This window comes from Struthio camelus, chromosome 3 (assembly GCF_040807025.1).
Source record: "Struthio camelus isolate bStrCam1 chromosome 3, bStrCam1.hap1, whole genome shotgun sequence".
In the NCBI taxonomy this organism is placed as follows: domain Eukaryota; kingdom Metazoa; phylum Chordata; class Aves; order Struthioniformes; family Struthionidae; genus Struthio; species Struthio camelus.
Window position 1 is genome coordinate 85,531,904 of NC_090944.1, and position 20,585 is coordinate 85,552,488.

General features: G+C 36.8%; 1 protein-coding gene across 9 annotated transcripts in view; it reads left to right on the forward strand.

Annotated features, from left to right (window-relative positions):
* The window catches only part of MAP3K4 (mitogen-activated protein kinase kinase kinase 4), a 79,807-nt gene that overhangs the window by 37,058 nt on the left and 22,164 nt on the right, over positions 1-20,585 (forward strand). For 6 of the 9 annotated variants that reach the window (XR_011140274.1, XR_011140275.1, XM_068938894.1 and 3 more), the window contains exons 5-15: positions 2,913-3,059; positions 4,976-5,133; positions 6,378-6,494; positions 6,909-7,008; positions 7,120-7,203; positions 10,153-10,419; positions 12,315-12,464; positions 13,352-13,513; positions 14,562-14,695; positions 16,539-16,617; positions 19,296-19,374. Coding sequence is in view for 6 of the 9 variants with exons in the window: in XM_068938894.1 (XP_068794995.1) it covers positions 2,913-3,059; positions 4,976-5,133; positions 6,378-6,494; positions 6,909-7,008; positions 7,120-7,203; positions 10,153-10,419; positions 12,315-12,464; positions 13,352-13,513; positions 14,562-14,695; positions 16,539-16,617; positions 19,296-19,374 (1,477 nt within the window). In the remaining 3 variants the exon portion in view is untranslated. The remainder of the gene's footprint in view (positions 1-2,912; positions 3,060-4,975; positions 5,134-6,377; positions 6,495-6,908; positions 7,009-7,119; positions 7,204-10,152; positions 10,420-12,314; positions 12,465-13,351; positions 13,514-14,561; positions 14,696-16,538; positions 16,618-19,295; positions 19,375-20,585) is intronic. The other 3 variants (XR_011140276.1, XM_068938895.1, XM_068938897.1) reach the window with 1 other exon arrangement.

The window sequence follows — 20,585 nt, forward strand, 5'->3', positions numbered from 1 at the left end:
GCTGTGATTCTGATTATTCTGCGTATTGAAGAGCTGTTCTCTTTTAATAGCAGTTTAACGTTGTGTAGCGACGGTGTAGTTCCTGGAACAGTTCAAGGTGGTTCTTGCCAGTTCTGCATTTGTTGCTAAAAAGTGAAGGGTGTATGTGTGCGCGCATGTGTGTGCTTCATTTTAAAATCTGTATTCCTTTTTGTTTGGGTGGCTAGATTCCCACTTTCTTTGTCTATTTAAACTGGCAAGTGATTTTTTTTGTCTTGCGTGTGTTGTGTCCTACAGTGCCATACATTCTGCAGAATAGCTTTCAGCTACCTCTCTTGATCTTGCATAGCAGTTTGCACCTCCAAGAGGTAGTCGATCTTGCTGTTGTATTGTAGAGATTTCATCCTTATAAAAATCAGCAAGGAAATCAGCGGACAGTACTACTAAAAGATTTTTAATTCCAGATTATAGGACACTGTATAGGACACCGAGAAATGCAGTTTACGAGTAAGTAATTTCTTACTTGCTCCACACCCAATTAGTCTATAACTAGAAGCACTGTAGTAGATTGTAAATTGATCCTGGTGCTGATTTCTTAATTACTAATTCTGTTGTCCACACGTTTGTTAGCCAGGCAGTATTCGAATGTGTTTTAATGATTAAAGAAGCTGCCAATTAAAGGATATATATTAGGATGGGGAAAGCAGGATCTGACAATAGGCACTCTTGTCTTGATAGTCTTAGCAGCATGTGTTGATTCTTAAACATTTTTGAGTTAACACTCCTTAATGTCAGCTGTAAACATTTTGTGCAGACTATTTAAGGAACATTATTGTATTGTGGGTCATGCTAGTCCAGGGTAGTCTGACCTCGTTGAAAAGTAGTTAAAAAGTCACAGTTACCTGGCTTCTTTTTGGTTTCTGACTGATATCACTTGGAGCATAGCCACAAAGTACTGACTGGTTGGTGCATTCTGCTTAATAAGGTTTTGTGCATCGGTTATAGATCACTTAGAGTGGGCATTGGTGTAAATTTTGAAAACTACTGGAACAGAAAAATTTGAATGTTTGGTGACAAGTGCTTAATTTATAGGTCAAATAAATATTTGAATCAATGAAAATCCTTATTATAAACTTGCTTGCTATAAATTACAGTACCCTGGAAGCTGTGTGACCTGCATCACCCTGGTTTGCAGAAAAGAAATTCTTATACAGAATTCCTAAACAAAAAGAAACCCATCAAACAAACCAAGACTAGTGATAATGTTTTCAACTGAAGCAAACCGCAGGTTCTTAGCGTGTCCATTACAGACTATTTGGGGTGGGGTGGGGGGGGGGTTGCCTATTGCCATGTTAGTTTCAGTTCCATCAAGTAGTCACTTAAAATACCTGGCATTGTTACAGGTTTTCTTGGAAATCCTATATTGTGTTATTCAGTAACACTGTGTATTTGCATATGGCAGTATTTTTAGAAGAAAAAAGAAAAAATATATAGTGATATTTCAGTAGTATGCTGTGCTGGAATAGGCAAATCTTACTCTTTGCAAAGTGGACTTTGCATGTATCTGTAAAGTATACCATACTGCATAGCAAAGTTTTATGGACAAGTGATATTGCAAAGTCCCATCTATTTCTGTGAATAATAGCTAATTAATTCTAAATTTTGACTTCTTTGGACAAATTACGTTTTGCTTTGTGAATCCAAGGGCAAAACAAGACAATAGGTTGGCACAGTGTATGTGGTTGAGTGGAGAGTGAAGAATACACGTTTGTTTTTAAATATGTGTCTTGCTAGGTATGTAAATAGCTAATTTTTGGATTTCCATCTTAAAATAAAATACGCTAACTTTCTTCCTTTTTTCAGTTACCTACTGATCAGTTTTAAACTACAGAGTTTATACAATTACCTCCCCCCACCTCTGTATGTTTATGGTGCACAGCATAATGCATTTTGGCCTGCAACAAATTCAGTAGACCTCTTGACCCTTTAATAATGTTATTTCTTTTATGTTTTTTGCTTTCATATCATTATATTTTCTCCTGCATAGAGTACACTATATTGGTAATTTATTTGCAAGGACAGTCGTTACAAAAGAGTTTAAAAAAGCAGGGATTAACCAACAATTCTGTTCCTTGTGCCCCTCCAAATGAGCCTGTCTCCCCCCTCATTCTCTCAGACTCTTGATTTAATGAAGTTGTTGCTCAGAAAAGATCAGGGTTTGTCAGACCTGGAGACTGATGATAATTTCAGAAGAATAAAAGCTTAGCACTGGAAGGACTTCTTAAAGAGATTTGCTAGTGTAGGTTTGTAACCTGTGGTACTGTTTGTGGTTGTGGTTGTGCATGTTTCTTCAAATAAAATAAAAGCTGTAAGCTTGCAGGTAGAGAAGACAGCTATTTGACCAGAAGTGATTGCTTTTATTGATTAAAAGATAGCTTGTCTAGTTCTAGCCTTTTCCAGTGAAGCAGTGAAAGAAACTCCCACCTATTTTCAGATCTGGTACAGGTTTTAGAGTTGTGGACACCTTCCCAATAAATTGAGACTGAAATTCCCGTGGTAAGGTACTTCTCATAGATCTTCAAGCTATTTAAAATGCACTGATGATTGTGAGGCCTCTTGCCCAATTCTAAACTTGTAAACTACCCAGTAAGTTGCTTGCTGTGGCTGTGTGTAGGGGGCAAAATCTTAAAACAGCTGCCTCCAACTCTGGTTACAGTTAGGTGGCAAGTGGCATGATGACAATTAAATAACCCTGGAAAGCTAGTGCAGATCTTTCCTGGAGGCATGTAGAGTGACTATATTCATCTCTAAAAGCTGTAGAAATTAGGTAGTGACAGAGTGACATATCTAGACAAATTAACTTTTAAATTTTCTCTGGGAATTGAAAGTTTATGTTTTTACTGATTGCAGTTTGTGGGTTTTTTCTCTTGCAGCTAGTAAGAGAGTGTAAAGAGGTCCTGAAGGGTGGCCTGTTAATGAAGCAATATTACCAGTTTATGTTACGTGAGGTGTTAGATGACTTGCAAAAGATTGACTGCAACATTGATTCTTTCGAAGAGGACCTGCATAAAATGTTAATGGTAAGCTTCAAAAAGAGAATATGTTTGGAATTCGGGTAAGTTTATCATTCATAGTATTACTGGTAGAAATCTGTTGTCCCTGTCAGACATGGGCCTTGATAATGTTTTTCATGGTGTTATATTGCCCTCATTTTATTCTTTTGATGACCTTTGTAAGGCCTTTGTCATTTTAAACAAAGAACAAATTAGCATATAAAGACAATATCAGTTTTTATGTACTGGATTGTGGTACGATATACTTACAAATTGCCCTTATTTGTAAGAAAACAGTTCATAAATAATTGTAAATTGGATAGATTTAAATGGTTTAATTTAACTGTTTATTATTAAATTAAAAAAATACAGTTTGATTAATAACATGTTTTAATACCTTGATATTGCATTATTCCATGAATGGTGCCTTGTTTTTAATAAGTATTCATTATTGTAATAAGCTAATCATAAAGAGATATTTTAAAGACAAGCTCTTGGCCTCTAGTAGATACTAAATAAGTTATTCTTCTTTTGTGGTTTTAATTTAAAATCTTATTCCCTTGATGAGACTGATTCATTTTTGTCCTGTGAGTTGTTTGGGTTTTGTCCTCATTATTCAGAAAAAAACCTCAAGGCTCAACACCTGATTGGTACTGTTCCTAAGCAAAGCTGCTGGTACCATCTATGGTTGAGGATGCCTGCCTTTTCCTGGTATAAGTTGCTGTTGTTGTTGTTTTTGCCTGTAGTAGTGAAAATGTACCGTTTCACGTAAAATTCCTTATGCTATATGTCTGCCTCCATCTGAAGTTTCTAGAAAGTGACCTGGCCAGCTAAAAGAAGTTCTTGTACCTGTTTTATTAGGTAGCTCTAATGTTTTTGTGCTTTGAGGCGAGAGCTTGAACTCTGGCAGCAGATGTGACTGCATAAGGATTCTGCTTTTTGCAAGTCCTGCAAGGGGTGATGACAGGACAGTTTAAATAGGAATAACTTCATCCGACTTTGAAGAACTGCAGCTGGTGCCTACTCGGAGTCCCAGGTTACGGTAGCACCAACTGCTGGGAAGAAAGGTTGGATAAAAGGTTAGGGTTGTCATAGAGGATTGGGATGGCTGGGCAAGAAGGGCTGCGGAGAAGATCTGAACTGAAAATAGGGATAGGAAAACTTGCAGGAAATGCGGAAGGTAAGATAGGTTCTGTGGTGGGGAGGGAGAGGGGTCAGACTTGCCCTTAGCCTCTTCCTTTGGGCTCCCTGTATAGGTCGGCAAGGAAACCAGGAATAAAACTGGGAAAGAAATTGGGCTGAGAGCGAAATAATTAAATAAAGTCGGGAATGGGTATACAGCCTGGAGCTATCAGAACACAGCCCTTTATAACCTAAAGTTACTAACAAGGACGGCATTTATTGACATTATGGATTATCTAAGTAAAACATGGTAAAATTACTGCTAATTATTTGTCTTCAGTATGATCCCTGAGGGCAAATTCTTGAAGAGGAATTGTGTGCCTTTATTACAAGTCTTTTGTCTCTCTCCTTTATTTATTTATTTATTTATTTTTAAACCAATATAAACATCGAGTTAAATATTTTTTGAAGGGTAATTCAGCTTTAAATAACTGTGGTCACTGTGGGTAGTGTTAGAGCATTCACCATCAGTACCATGATGGTAGCAGCACAGCAAATGAAGTGGTAATGCTGTCAGTATTTTTAGAAAACTGTTGTGGAGAGCACGTAGTATGTAATACTTCAGTGCCTTCTGTTTCCAGAACCATCTGTTGTACCTTTTTTTTTTATGGAATCATGTAGAACTTTTTCTGGTTTGGTTCAGCAAAACAAAAATATTCTGTAAATGTTTTCTACCACTGTTATAATATTAAGAGAAAACTTTGATTTTAGCTACAGGTCATGTAATAACTTCTATTCAAAGTGTCCTGTTCCATGTGCAGGTTTACTTTGATTATATGCGAAGCTGGATCCAAATGCTACAGCAGTTACCTCAAGCATCTCATAGTCTGAAAAATCTCTTAGAAGAAGAGTGGAATTTCACCAAAGAAATAACTCCTTATATCAGAGGAGGTGAAGCTCAAGCTGGAAAACTATTCTGGTAGGATTTATAAAATTGCTGTGCTGATGGTGTTGGTTTATACCAGTTATTTATTTCATTCAGATTCGCACTGGTTATTTCAGAGATTCTGTTCTTTCTTTCAAGTACCTTTGTTCGGGATTCCCACACTGGGCTTTTTGAGGCCCTGATAAGCAATTGATCGTCTTTCTGTGGAGTTACATTGTGTCTAGATTGTTTTTAGGTAAAATTTGATGATATGGGTGTAATCAATTTAGCTTAAATATACTCAGTTAGCTAAACGGAAAACTTGCACCATAGCAACCCATTTAATCAGAAGTGTGTGTTTTATATATTTAGGAAATAACAGTAAGTTAATTTGTAATTTATAACAAAGTTTAAAATTATGATAATTATCTAAAGCTTCTGGCTTTCAGTGTAAGAAACAACCAGAAAATAATTATCAAAAATATTTGACCTTAATTGACCTATTGACAACATTGGCTATGATTCATCACCCAACTGGTCAAAAACTAGTCCATTCAGTAAATTGCCACATTATTGTTTTTTATCACCTGATCAGAATACTCATTTAACTTAATGGGAAAATCTGTTTTCTGAGTTCTCATAAAAGTTTTCTGGACTGTTTTTTTTCTGTATATATTGTGCGAATAGGATATTTTAATTTTAGTCAGATGCTTTCTAATGGGGGAAAGACATTAAGGCTTGCTAATCTTCTCCAAAAATACTGTGGTTACAGTTTGTGTTCAGAAGCTTGAATAAATGAGCTGGAATAATAAAATGTTTTTAATTCCTTCAAATGGGACTGCATTGTCCAGTTTTCTAGTTCTATTGTGGCTGATACAAAATATTGCCTTAGAGATGTCAGTTTTGATGTCAGAGTAAGTATCTCCTCTGCTTAATGCCTGACTTTGTTCCCCTGCTTGCCACACTTGATAGATTATTCTGCTCTTGGTATGATCCCTAATGAGATAGAAATTTTGCTACATACTTTTGCAATGACTGTAGTTACAGGATCTAACAATTGCAGGTGCTCTTACTGCAGCTGTAACAGGAACGACTACGTTTGTGGAAACGTAGCAGGACTACTGTTCCTGCTAGCCTTGTGTGTGTAGAGAGATAGAGGGCCCCCAAGATCTTTGGGATGCCTGGGGGTTCTTCTGCCAGCAGATGTACCAACACAGCTCTTCGTGGGACAGAGTAGGAAGTGTAAGGTGCTGTGCTACCTGAGTAGGAATGAAGTTCCACCGTTTCTGTTGTTTCAGTGATATTGCAGGAATGCTGCTGAAATCTACAGGAATATTTTTAGATTCTGGACTACAAGACAGTTGTGATGAATTTTGGGCCAGTGCTGATGACAGTACTGCATCAGATGAAATCAGGTATTAAGCCCTTCACATTTGCGCTTTTACTCATGTTTCTTTACCCCTAGCAAAAACATACTGCATTTTAAAACTCAGAATGAAAACTTACATAAAGGCAAAACTCTATAGGTTGTCTTGATGATATTTCTGTATGTAGTAATAACTAATCATTGTTTTGTGTGTTTGAAGCCTAATAACCTTCTTAGTTGAGGGTAGGAGAGATTGCATATGGCGATGCTCTTTAAATTTTGTTTTTATATACATATCAAAAACGTGCCTATAGAAGTTAAATTTACCTTTTAGCTGCTTGTAGACATTTCTTTTCTATATAATTTCTAATGAGATATGTATCATTTTTTAATCTTTTAATAACTATATGGCTGTAATATGATTTACTGAAATATTGTCACCTCATTCTTGTCAATGTCTCAGGAGGTCTGTTATAGAAACCAGCCGAGCACTCAAAGAACTCTTTCATGAAGCTAGAGAAAGAGCATCCAAAGCTCTTGGTTTTGCTAAAATGTTGAGGAAGGTAAGTTAACAGTGGAGTCTGATCTAATTTAATCTAATTCATACTGATGTTCACTTTTTTATATCCTTTAAATGAATTTAGTTTAAAAAAAATTTTTTTTTTTATTGTTAGGATCTTGAAATAGCAGCAGAGTTTGCACTGTCAGCCCCTGTGCGAGAGTTTCTGAATGCTCTGAAAACAAAAGAATATGTGAAGGTAAATTGAGTTTAGAGGCACAAATGCTTTAATGTGGCATGTATATCTCAACATTTAAGATGTTGTGTATTTAATAATGAATTATTGCAGTCAGATTTTTTTCTTTACTTGTGTTTATGTGAGTGCAAATGCTAGCCTGTGTCTTGGGAAATCACGATCTGATTTCTTACATTTCCACAGATTGTCTTTGTGACTTAGCAAAAGCCACTTTTGTTTCAATAGCACTTCCTCATTTGTGAGGTAGGAATAAGAACACTTATTAGAGAATCTTATGAAAATAAATACATTAAAGTTTGAGGCACATGGATACCTCAGGAAATGGAGAATTTTAAGTAGATAATCTCAGACTGTACACTAAACGCTTTTATTGGGCTTTTCTAAAGCAACAATATTGTAGTAGAGCTCTGCTCTAGCTTGCTTCCATGAGAGTGCTAAGGATGTGAGAAATGCAGGGTGAGGTGTTGTGTTTTTTCTGAGCAGGGACGTGTGTTTCATTCCAGAATAATGTCGCTGGATAGCAGTTTTGCACAGCAAAAGATTAAACTCAGCAGCAAAAAACCACTGGTATCCAATACTAACAAATTCTTACATTTATGATTTTGTGCTTTATTCCTTAAATATTCCCACATTGACGTGTCTTTATTGTAGTTTGCGTTGAATTACGTCAGTTTCATCAACAGGTTAAATTTATTTGAGTCTGTTGCTCTTTTTGTCCTTGCGTACGTTTGAAATAAATCGTTCCCAATTGGGAAATAAATACTAACTTCTGTATAAGTAAATTTTTATTACGTTTATATAAGTAGCTGCTAAAAGTTGGCAGTGGTTCCAGGGGAGACTGCACAAGTTCATAAAAGAGAAAACCCTCAAGGGTTGTTCAATACCTACGTAAAACATCTGTCTCAGAGACCCTGGCCCGTGAATTGTTTGAGTAGGAGAGTATTCAAGGAAATTGGCAGGGTATGTTAAACGTTTTTATATATGTTTTTCCTTTGGCATCCGCTCTGCCACTCTGAGACACAGTTCTGGACTTTGTAGACCTTTTAGTAGAAGACGCTATAGCTGTTCTCATGCACATGTTCTGAAGAAAAATTGAATCTTTAATTTGAAAAATATGTGTGTGCATGGGGGTTATGTAATCTACTGTCACATCTAAAACTTTATCCTCTCTTTATGCATAAACTCTCCCCTGTTTTCCACCTCTCAGAACAGCATGTATTTTGGCATTTAATATGGCCTTCTCACATCACATAGGGAGTTTACATTTTTGACAGCATTCTCAGTCAGATGCTAATTAGTTTGAAAAAACTTTAACTTTAGATTTCAGTAACCGCTCAATAGGTTTTACTTTGACCTCTGGATAGCAATGGGCTTAATGATAAGATAACAGTTGCTTCATGGTAAAACTGTTGCATGTGATGTTTTGTCTTAGCTTAATGATATCCCGCTTTGCATAGCAAGTTGGCATTAGAGAAGTATCTCTTGGAATGGGAGGCGGGCCCGTTCTGGAGAGAAGCAAGGACATAAGCTGGCTTTGAGACGCTCAAGCCGTGTGCTGACGCTGAACTGCACCCTGGCTAACTGCAGCAGGAAGCGTAGATTTCAAAAGGGAAAGGGAAAGGCCTGGGAAGGAGGCTGCGCAAACAGAAGAACCTGCAAAACGCTGGGTTGCACGTTTGCTCCCCAGTTGCTCTTCTAAACAATTGAATTATGTTAATGTATTGAGTCTTCCTTCTGCATTCAGTTTTTCAACCATGAGACTGAAGAAAATACAGGTTTTGAAAATTGCCTGTGCAACTGCAGTTGTGGCTGAGTGTACACTTAGGACATAACTTTGTAAGTGTCCAAATATACGCCATTAGTTCTGTTAATGTCTCATCATTCGCCAGCCAAAGCAGCTGTGTTTATAGGAGCTGTTTGTAGTAACTGTTTTGCAGTGAGACTAGTACAGATGAGGCACAATGGTTTGCACAGAGTTGTCTTCCGCCAGAACAATGCTGCCTACGGTGATGGGCCAAAAGGGTTTAAAAAAAGAATAAGGCCCAGAAATGTTGAACATGAATGTCCTATATTCTGACAGAATCAAGATGAAAATAGAGGAAAGACAGTGGACAAAGTCAATTCTGAAGCTAGGAAGAGGAAGTACTAGGCTTTGTGATTGTTCGTGACCAGACATTTAACTTCAGAAACAGATATAAGTAGCAGCTAATGTTACATTTTGTAATGGCATTATCACTGAAATAATAAGTGAGGTGGGGGAGCAGGCCCCCCCCCCCCCCCAAGAACTGTTACAGTCAAAATTCTGTTGATTGAGAAAGAGAAGAGAGAGTTAAGTTAGTCAGTTACCTCATTATAAATCATATGTATCATCTCTTTTACTGCTTTCAGTCTGATTCTGCTTCCTAACTGGGTTAAAGTATTGTTTCCACTATGACAGATATAACACAAGACATTTTTAAAATAGTGTGTTACTAAAAGAAAAAGCTTTTCTTGAACTTTACAATTAACCTCTCTTACATTAATAGTCAGGAATAATTGATTTTTTTTTAGCCTTATCTTTGCTTAATGTTTTGTGGCTATTTAGAGATCCCATGTGAATTTTTCTTGACCCAGGATGTATATTTTAATGTTCCAGTCTTAAAAATTGGTGTTTCTCAATTTAAAGTCTTAGCAGTCTTGACTAGTTTACTTTTTCTTTAAAGTATATGTGGATATTGATTGTCCAGCATGTGTTTTGGATTCCAGGACATATATTTTTGTCATGGATCTTGATTGTTTTTTTCATGCAAAAATGGCTATATATATTGATTTAGTATATATATTGCTACAGCTACTTAAAATGTGAACTCCTGCTGCTGTTTGAAGGAGATGACACATCTCCATTTTGTATATCTTAGGAGAAACTGAAATTCATTCATCCTTTTATTTTATTTTATTTTTTTTCTTCTGCAGGTGCAAATCCCTGGACTCGAGAACTTACAAGTATTTGTCCCAAATAGTATTGCAGGGGAAAAATCTGTGATTTTGCAGCTCCTAAATGCAGCTGCGGGGAAAGATTGTTCAAAAGATTCAGATGAGGTTGCATATGAGGCCTATTTACTAATGACCAAACACAGTGACAAAGACCATGAATTAAATGACATTTGGAGCACGTGGGAGGGTCAGCCAGTCAAAGTAGTGCCACAGGTAGAAACTGCTGATACACTGCGAAGCATGCAGGTGGGTTTTTTCCCCTCTTTATGTGATCTCCATACTTTCTGTGAATGCTTGTTGTTCCAGATTAACCACAGGTATTTAACTGAGGTATCTTTCCTTTTACTGGTAATAAAAAGATGAATTCGAGCATAACGATAATTCTTAGTTGTGTTAGTACAAGTACTAAATTCATGGAATTTCAGCATTCCTTAAAAGGATTATTCTTGCAATGTACGTTTTTCAGGGAAGGATTTCTGTAATAAAGAGATATCAAAAATGTTTACTTGCTGCTCAGTGTCAGAAGCACGAGTGAAACTTAACAGCCACTGGTGTCCAAGAACGTCTGGCTGCTATGTGCTTTACACATGCTGAGGCGTGAAACCAGTCACCTTTGATTTTGGATGAATTGCGGCATTTAAACTTCAATTTCAGTGGAAGCTACTAGATTTTCAGCAGTTCTGTAGGAAGAAATCTCTCCACTCACACTTTCTTTATCCCAGCCCAACTGGGATTCCCTGCCAGTAGTTCTGCTGTGTTGCAGTAGCTGCAGCTCCCTGCCCCTCCTGCTCTCATATTCTCCTATGTTAAGCTAAGGGAATCTTCCTTTTGGTATGTCGTGTAGTTCCTTGGGTCTCTACCATAAATGGGCTCTAATATCCACGAATAGAGTTGCTTTCCAAGTCACTGTGCCTGGCCTCTTATGTTCCATGAGGGCCCTAACCATTTCAGGCGGTCATAAAAATCACTTCTGTGCGTGCCGCTGCGTTTGTGAGTTGCAAGCATGCTACTCCCCGTTTGACTGATGTCCGGACTGAACAGTAAGTAGATAAGTAGCCCTTGATTAGACTTTTAGAATTTCATTGGACTTTGGTAAAAGTTAGCATTTCCTTCAGAAAATGACAACAGCGAGAAATGGAATTTGGTTTGAAAATAGTATTCCATCTGGTATGTATTACTGTGCATGGAACACTCTGTGTATGTGTAGCATTGTTTGAATGTCTTTTTAAAATCATATCTTGAAAATTAGGGAAGTAAACAGTTCTTCAGAAAGGTTATGTGTACGTCCTGTACTTTACCCGTCCCCCAAAAGAATTTTTAATTAAAAATGTATTTTAACTGCAAACTAAAAAATTTAAGGTGTTATTTTCAAAATACTTTAAAAATAGAAATATCCCATCAACATTTAAAGAATTTTTAGTGTGAAAATATTGTTATGAGGGGAGTATTGAAAATCTGGATGAAGTGATCTTGTTTTGCAGTAACTTCTTACAGCAGCATTTTTTATAGTTCAGAACTGACGGAGCTTAGTATGTGAATCATAGTGCCACAGCAAAGGCAACACCATCTGTTACTCTGTGTATTTTTGTAGAGTTCTGCAATGTGAGAGTTCTCATTTTCAAAACGTTCTTGCACTTTAACAATTTTCAACTTTTGAGCAAACACTGTGTAATAAAATCTATAGCTTTTTGCCCTCAAATGTATTACATTACCTGGGTAAAACCTGCTTATTTATGATGGTAGTTACCTGCATCTACTTTGAAACAGTATAATTATTGATCTTAGATATTACATTTCTATGTGTAACTATTTTCAAGATAATTTTTAATACAGTGTTTATCAAGCTTCAGAAAGATGATCCGCTTTCAGGAAACAGATAGTACTATCTATTTCAGCTGAAATAGATACCAGCTATGTGGCATTTGCTCTAGTAGACTTCTGCCCATAAGATGAGCATTTCTCAAGCTCATTTGCCAGTGTGAAGCTTTCTCATGTGGTTAAGAGCTCTCATGAAGAGCGAAGAGGGAGACCATCAAGGTTTGGTAGGATTCCAAAAATAACCAGTTGAGATTTGCTGACGGGACAAGTCTTTATTATATAGAGTTTTGTTGATAAGAACTAGTGATATCTTTTATTCGTAGGTTGATAACCTCCTCCTCGTAGTCGTTCAGTCTGCCCATCTTGTGAGTCAGAGAAAAGCTTTCCAACAGTCTATTGAAGGGCTCATATCTTTGCACCATGAACAGACGTCCAGCCAACCAGTCATTGCCAAAGCTCTGCAACAGCTAAAGGTAAGCAGCCTTCCAGATGATTTCTGTCAAAATTGTTTCTTGCTTTGCTCACTCATAAGTAAAAACATGATTGCAGAGCTACGTATGCAACCTCTGTGGACTGTATTTTCAGTACAATTTTCATTCTCTCTTTGCAAGTGATTTGTGAATGTGTTTTTGAGCAATATCGGTTATAATCATGTTTGTCCAAGCTAAGTGGGAAACAAGTTTATCGCACAGTAGAAATGTTAATAAAAATAGAATAAATGTATCTTTGTATGAAAGGGTTATGGAATGGAAAGAAAGTGTTCGGTTTCATAAAAATAAGTTCTGTCAATATCTGTGGTCTGTAAGAAAAGGCTAATGTCTGCCCCCCCTCCCCCCCCCCAACTGGAGAGCATGGCTTCTTCATAACCTGAAAATGGGTAGGTGCCCCTTCTCTGCCTCTGTGTGTATGTGGTTTGCTGTTGTTGTTGTTTTTATTTTTTTAGAAGGACCCACAAAAGCAAAGATTTATTATGTTGAAGTTGCAATCTCACGGTCCTACATTTCTCCTCAACTTCAATACAAGCTGTGTCCACATATCAGGGTGAAAATATCAAAGACTTGGTCATGTTATACATTTTACTTTCTTTTTAATCTTTCTTTGAGTGAGCAGATTAACTCTAAAAGCAGACAAACAAGCCGAATTATAGTACTTCAGTTAGTTATAAGACTTGCTTAGAACGTGGTGCAAGTACAAGGAAAGTTTTTCCACCGCTAAATGAATTGTGATGACATTAAAATACATTTCAGTTTAAAATAATGTAACTGTCATAGTCGTGGTTGTCTTAATCTACTCAACTGTAGAACATAGATACTAATAATTTGATGCCTCCTCTCCTCCCCTTTTTTTTGTTATTGCTTAGAGTGATGCATTACAGCTATGCAATAAGATAAGCAGTGCCATTGATAGAGTTGATCGCATGTTCACATCTGAGTTTGATGCTGAAGTTGATGAATCTGAATCTGCCACTTTACAGCAATACTACCGGGAAGCCATGATTCAGGGTTATAATTTTGGATTTGAGGTAAGGAAACAAAAGCTTAACAACAAAATGATTTTTTTTTTTGCACAGTTTGGTAGGAGCTGATTAAGTTCTTGTCGTTATATTGGGGCAAATAAGATGACTATAAGTGAGGAAATACAAAGAGTTTTATAAGAGCGTTATAAAAATACTTGTTGCTGGAGGATCCTGGTATTGAAAAATATGGGAAAGGAGTGGATAGATCTATTGAATTTAGCAAGTTCCTAAAGATTTTTAGAGTTCTTAACATTGCCGATTAGAGTCTGAATTTAAGCGTAGTCTTGTAGGCTCTGCTACTGGGTAGCATTTTAGGTGAAATCAGAAGTATTCTTTGGTATTCTTTGGTATTGAGTATCATCCACATAACTTGTCTTCTCACTGTGTTTTGAGCCTGGAGTAGTATAATATTTGTGTTTAATTTGAACCTTTCTTTCAAAGTTTAACAGAGTCCTTATATGCAGTGAGTACAGCTTTTGAATGCATCCCTTACAGTGATGACCAGGAAATATCATTTTCAGACAAGTTATTTTAATATTTTGTTATTTGATTCCTGTTATTACAAAAGTAAAATTTTTTGTAAATTTTTATGAGATTTTATACTACACTAACATACTTTAAGGATAGTTTTGTAAGAAACAGCTGGTATTTCTGTTGACTTTTTTCAGTGTACATGCATGCCTCATTTCCGCTCCCCCCCCCCCCCCAATCAAGTGCAATATAACTAAAAATAAACTCTACTTGGAGGTTCAATCTGTTATTACAGAGCTGAGCGTTTATGTAGGATGTTTCTTAAATGCTATGTACACTGTTAAACATTGGCACGTGCCTGTATACACAAGTAGGCAATATGGCTTTTATCATGTCCTTTTTAAATGATTTTTTTTTTTATAATTATGCAACTACTTGCACAAAATCATTTCATCTAAGAATAGGATGTGACTGTACCATACTGTAGTCTTTTAATAGCTTGCAAATACTCCAGTGGATTTTGCAAGTGGTATTTTTGTTTTTATTATTGATACATGAAGGATAACTTTTTAATTTCTTACAGTACCATAAAGAAGTTGTTCGCCTGATGTCTGGAGAATTCAGGCAGAAAATTGGAGATAAATATATCAGCTTTGCCAGAAAATGGATGAATTATGTGCTAACAAAATGTGAGAGTGGCCGAGGCACTCGACCCAGGTAACAGCTAACTTGTTAATGTCATGGTAGTTTGTGTTACTTTTAAATACCATGCAGGACTTCTCATGCTGAAAATGGTGCTTAATTGTTTTAAACTAGTTCATTTGAACTATTGAGGCTTCTGGCTTTTGAGTTTTGGAGGTAATTTGAGTAGCAGATACATAAAGGCAAATGAACACCCCAGCTGCTTAGCAAAAGATTTTGCCCAGCGTCTTGCCTCAACGTTAGCTGAGACAAAATGAGAGGAGAAAGTGGAGATCACCGGACTCGAACAATTCAAAGGCTTATGGTAAGGGCATTAGCTTGGAACAAAAGTACTATTTGAGCAGGTCCAGTAAAAACTGCTGTATATGGAACAGTCATTCTTTGGGTATTCTACAGAGAAAGTTTACACAGAAGCTGACATAGTTATATGTCAGCTGCAGAAATGTAGATATAGTAGCTTTATCCTCCTGTAGGCTTCCTTTCTGTTAGTGCCTCCTGAAAGTGTCTGAAGTATCATCCACAGATGAGGAAGTAGTGTTCTTCCGTTTTATGTATAAATAATAGATTTTGGCCTTTGCACGGAAAGCAAAATGGTGTTAGGACTACTTTGTTTTGAGGTGAAGAAGTCTTTGAGGATGGTTTTTGTTGTAGTCCAAAGTACTTTCTTCTACTTGAAAATGGTTCTTTTTCCCAGGTTTAACTTGGAGCAATTTTTTTTTCCCAAATCCATAATGTAATTACAGGAGATGGAGGGGTTGAACAGCAAATTTTCTGCTTTGACTGGGATGAAACTGTAGCTAGCTTTGTAGCTAGAACTGCAGTCTAAGCACCGGAATGCAAGTTTCTTCAATCTGCTGACAGTACCGTTGTGCCCGAGCATCTCTCAGATTGCTCTCATAGAGTCAGTGCGGTGAAATTCTGCTGCTGGGCCCTAATGGAAAAAAAGATGACTTGCATCATTTTGGGGTTCACTAGACCAACAGAGGAACTAGGAAACTGACCCAAGCAGATTGCTAACATCGTTTTATTTTGGTGTCTTTGCAGTATTTTGCAGCTGATGTGTCAGAACTTGTATACAATTGTCTTGCATTAAAGTAGGTTTCTTACTGATTCTTGCTAGTGTCAGCGATAACCTTGTTTCCTTAAAGTAAGGCTGGTCAGTCTGGCCTGGGGGTGGTTTGTTTTGTTTGAAGGAGAAGAGGATGAAAGAGTGAGTAGGTTGAAGTATGTGCTGATAGGCTAGCTAGCCTTGAATGCTAATCTACTTACATTTTCTAGATTGCTGCTGCTAATTTCAGTAGGGTTAAAAAAAAAAAAAAAAAGGCAGTATGGAGAGAGCAAGTGGCTGAAGGCAGAGCTCGCTCTAGCAAGTTCCTTAGTTGCTTTACTGTACCAGTCTAGGCTCTAAAACCACCAATGCCCAGTTGTTGTGGTGATCAGATTCTCATGAAATCTTAATTTTACTTTTCTCCTTTCTCCTTATTTCAAAAAGGAGGGTTTGGACAGGGGACGCTGGTTTGACTTGTTGCTCTAACTTGTACTGAGTGAAATGATTTCATTCCTGAAGGCAGCACCTACATCAGACCTCAGTGGGTTGAGATACATAGCATGGTCTGCTCAGTTTATTTGGCAGTGTCCTGACTAAAACCAGGCTTTATCTGAATATAAATGGTCAAAGATCAACATATATTAAATATATTACCTTTTATATATTAATCCATTTTCTTATAAAGATTTTTTCATATTTTCCAGAGGAAAAATAAGGAGCTGTTTACTGTTGTTGGATGTTATTGAAAATCTTACGATAGTTTTAGCCAAAGAAAATTCTTTTTCTCTATTTTATTTTTCTTTGAGATAGGTGGGCAACTCAAGGTTTTGATTTTCTTCAAGCCATTGAGCCAGCATTTATTTCAGCTCTCCCAGAAGATGACTTCTTGGTACGGAATAAGTTTTTCTGAACTACTATTTATTTCTAAATATATGTGAAGCTATCAGTGTCTGTTATCAGGGATGTTTTCTATAAAGCTGTGTGTGATTACAGATGCTGTTTTGACACACTTGGTCTTTTATATAACTGATGATGTTAACTCTCGGCCTGTAAGATTCTGCATAGGGTATGCAGAATTTTCGAATTGTTGGTAGTTTGCTGGTGTTGTCTTGATACGCTTTGCATGTTACTATTGTCTTGATACGTTCGATATCTCTGTCTCTTGGGAATTCTGACAGCAGTGTTTCTGCAGTTACAATTCGTGGAAGTCATAGTAAACTTCTGAATATAAACTTCTGAGGCTTATTTTAGCACCCAAAGTTCATTGGTGGTGTGAGTACAAAATCAGAATTGTTTAGAAGTATTTCTTAAAATCATGCCAGCGTGAGACAGGCTTTAAAGCATCTCTCTGTTTTTACTGTGAAAAAAATTAGTAGACTATAACTGAGTTTTGTTCTGTGCTCTGCTTTCCTGCTTTTCCTGTGGAAATAGACTCCTGAGTTTATTTCTCTGATCTTGATTCAGCAAAGTAGTGCAGAGGAGTGAAAGTAGTTACCGCAAAGCAGGAGAATATAAGCAGGGTCTCAGCACCACTTGATTTTTATTTCAGATGTCCAAAATGATTTTTTTTTTTATTTAAAGATAGTATTAAAATGCATTGTTAGACTTTGCAATCTTGATGTTTTCTCTGCTTAGTTTCCTGTTTCCTGCTTGTGTGACCATAGATATTTAAGGAAACATGATATGATTTTAAGTGAACAGTTAACAGAAAGTTGCTTCAGTGATAACTTCTGCCAAATTTTTAATTTTGCTATCTCATGAAGCACAGCAGCATTCATCCTTACTGACAGGACCTTGCTACTGGAATCACTTTTGAACTGAGAGTACAATTCCAGATGCACTATGAAGTAACCCATTAATGTTGTTTAATACCAGAACTATATAGTTTAGTCTTTTCATTACATATATTCCTATCAAGAGCACTCAAGTAAGTTATCTTTTTGTCCCATGTATGTGTTGCTGTGAAAGGGTTGTCTGTCTAAAGATTTTAGCTTTTGGAAGTAGCCCCTCAGCTTTCTGGCTAGCGCGCTTGGCTTTGGCACAGTTCCTGAAGCAGGTAGTATGTCAAGGAGTAATACAGGTTTATTTTATGATACAGTCTTTTTAGAGGTCTCTCCTCAGTGTTTAGAGGGAAGCTTCTAAGGAGAAAAAGAAGGTCAAAAAACTTATGTGGCCTCTGAGGTTGTAGACTGGGCACTTTCTCCATAAATGGCATTGATGCCTTGTTATGACCTGGAGGGAGCAGTAACAAGCAATCATGCATGAGCTAGAGATTCTTTTGACTGATAGTTATCACAGATACCATGACAGTTCTTCAGATGGTGCCTTTTTATGATAGAGGTTTCACATGTACCAAGAGGAGAATTCAGAGCAGCGTTATTTAAGCTTGAATAAAGTAAGATCTTGTACAGGTGGGAGAGAAAGCAGAGGAACCAAAATCTTAACTGCATTTCTGAACTGTTGCTTTTTTTAAACTGAGTTGCAGTTTTGGAGAGCATCGTTTGAAGCCACTGTGATAATTAAAGCTGACTCCTGTATAAGACAGGTCGTAGTATTTGCCCTAGAAAAGCCAGTGTCAATCCTAATCTTCTATTTAAACAATACCTGATGTCGTGGAAAGACATCAGCCTAGATTTGAAGTGCTGAAGTATCCAGCGCATCTTTGCATGAGCTATTTCAATCATAGACTGAAATACTTCTTTATATATTACATTGCTTTTCAGTTAGTCTAGCTTCGGGTTCCAGCTCTTCGTTAAGTTTTTGAATTTCTGGAGGAAGTTTCGGCTGGACTGAATGACCAGTATATAGACATGGCCTTCATAGCAACTGTACCTAAGAACATAAAAATTTTAATTCATTATTGTGAGGATACATTTTATCCCTTATATTCCGATGAGTAAATTGAACCAGAGCGAGATTTAATAACTTGCCCACGGTTACATTCACAGTAAAAAGTACAGCTAGTAATCAAACTCAGATTGCTTGAGCCCCAGTTCAGTGATTTAGCTATTGAACATCCTTTCCTGGAAGTTTTGCTAAGTTCGTGGATAAGTAAGAAAAGAGAATTTCTTTTAAGATACGGTGCTCCATGTTGTTATTTTACAGATTTTTATCATGTGATCCAGAGCATTATACTCTCACGCACTTTCTTTGTGTGTTTTTTCTTTTTTTGGGGGGGGGGGGGTGGTGGCGGAGGGGATGGTTACAGCTTTTTGATAGTTTTCAGCAAGCATGATTTTTAATTTTATTGAGAATGGATTTTTTTAAAACTTTCATTAACTTTATAATATGAAATGTTTTCTTATAATATCACTTTCTTATCATTGTTCAATTCTCATGGATACTTATTTTGGCAAGGCTGTTACTAGCTAGGACTTTGTAGTTTACAAAAATCAGCAAAAGCAAAACCTAACGTAGATCTAAAAGTTTAATGTAGATTGCAGGGGAGCGTATTTGAAAGATTACATTTTTAAGTCATGTCATTTTGTTGTTGTGCCCTTTATCATATGATGATGAACTCTTTTGTAACATAAGACATCACAGCTTTTCTTTTTTGTCTTTTTTTAGAGTTTACAAGCTCTGATGAATGAATGCATTGGCCATGTTATTGGAAAACCTCATAGTCCTGTTACAGGTTTGTACCTTGGTAAGGCAGAAGTTACTGATATTTCTGGAGCTTTGCTACCATAGTTACAGAATTTTAATTGTAAAGTCATTTAAAATGCTGAAAATAGCAATAAAAATGGTTTTATTGCTTTTCATGATTGTAGATATGAAGCCATTGTCGTCTGAGGAAGTGTAAATACATGGTGGTTTTGCATGAGAAATTTGAAAGCTTTAGATATGCTTTTGTCTGATTCTTGTTCTTGAATCCCTGTGAAGTCTGACAGATCTTTCAGATCTTCTGAAAAGATCTTCTGTGTTTTTAAAGATGGGGTAAAGAGGTGGTTATAACTTTAAGACGACAGTCACAGCTTCTCCTAGCATTTCATTGTGACACTTCAGATACTCAGTTGTGACAGAATTTGCGTAACTATTAAGGTACAGAAGAATTAAACCTGATGGCTTGAAGATACAGCTGTGGGAAATAGTTTTCTAATGCTGTAAAATTTATCTTAATGTGAAAAGTCTTTATTTGGCACTAGGGTGAAGTCAACATCTTTAATTGTATATCTTGAGAAAATGATGTTTTCTCAGCTGTTTCCCTTTCCCATGTCTCTCAACGCTGTTTTCTCTTCCTCCTACCAACTCCACTGACTGATTTAACATTCAGAATACTGTATCTTCTTCCTATCTTTCTCCTGACGTCCCCTTCCAGGGTAGGGTTGATGGCAAAACAGATGAAGGGAAGGTAATTTGACTTGGCCAAGAGGAATCTTTTCAGTATGTCAGAAAATTTTTTGATGTTTTTCAGTTTTGATATGATTTTGATGAGAGACCTATAGCTGAGACCTTTCCCAGTGAAATACAGGCCAATCCTATTAAAAGGAGCATTACCTAAAGTAAATTTCAGCCAGATTCTGTACTGTGATGTAAAAGCTGTACATTCAGTTTTGATACTGCTGTTCAGAGGAGGGCCAATTTTAAGTGAATCACTAATACGATGATCCAAAATATTGAGACTGTTATAAATGCCATTACGGTCACAGTTGATCACACAAGCTGAATTCATTGACAGCTTTGGCTCAGAGGCACAGATGGGGCTGACATGAACAGGCGGCACAGACTAGAACAGCAGGCTGAAACTTTAGTACGTATGAAATAAGCGTAACTGAGTATAAACTTCATCCTGGCTGCAGGTATTGCAGATACCTCTTTCTATCTCATAATCAGGAGAAAGATCAAAATTCCAAGTTC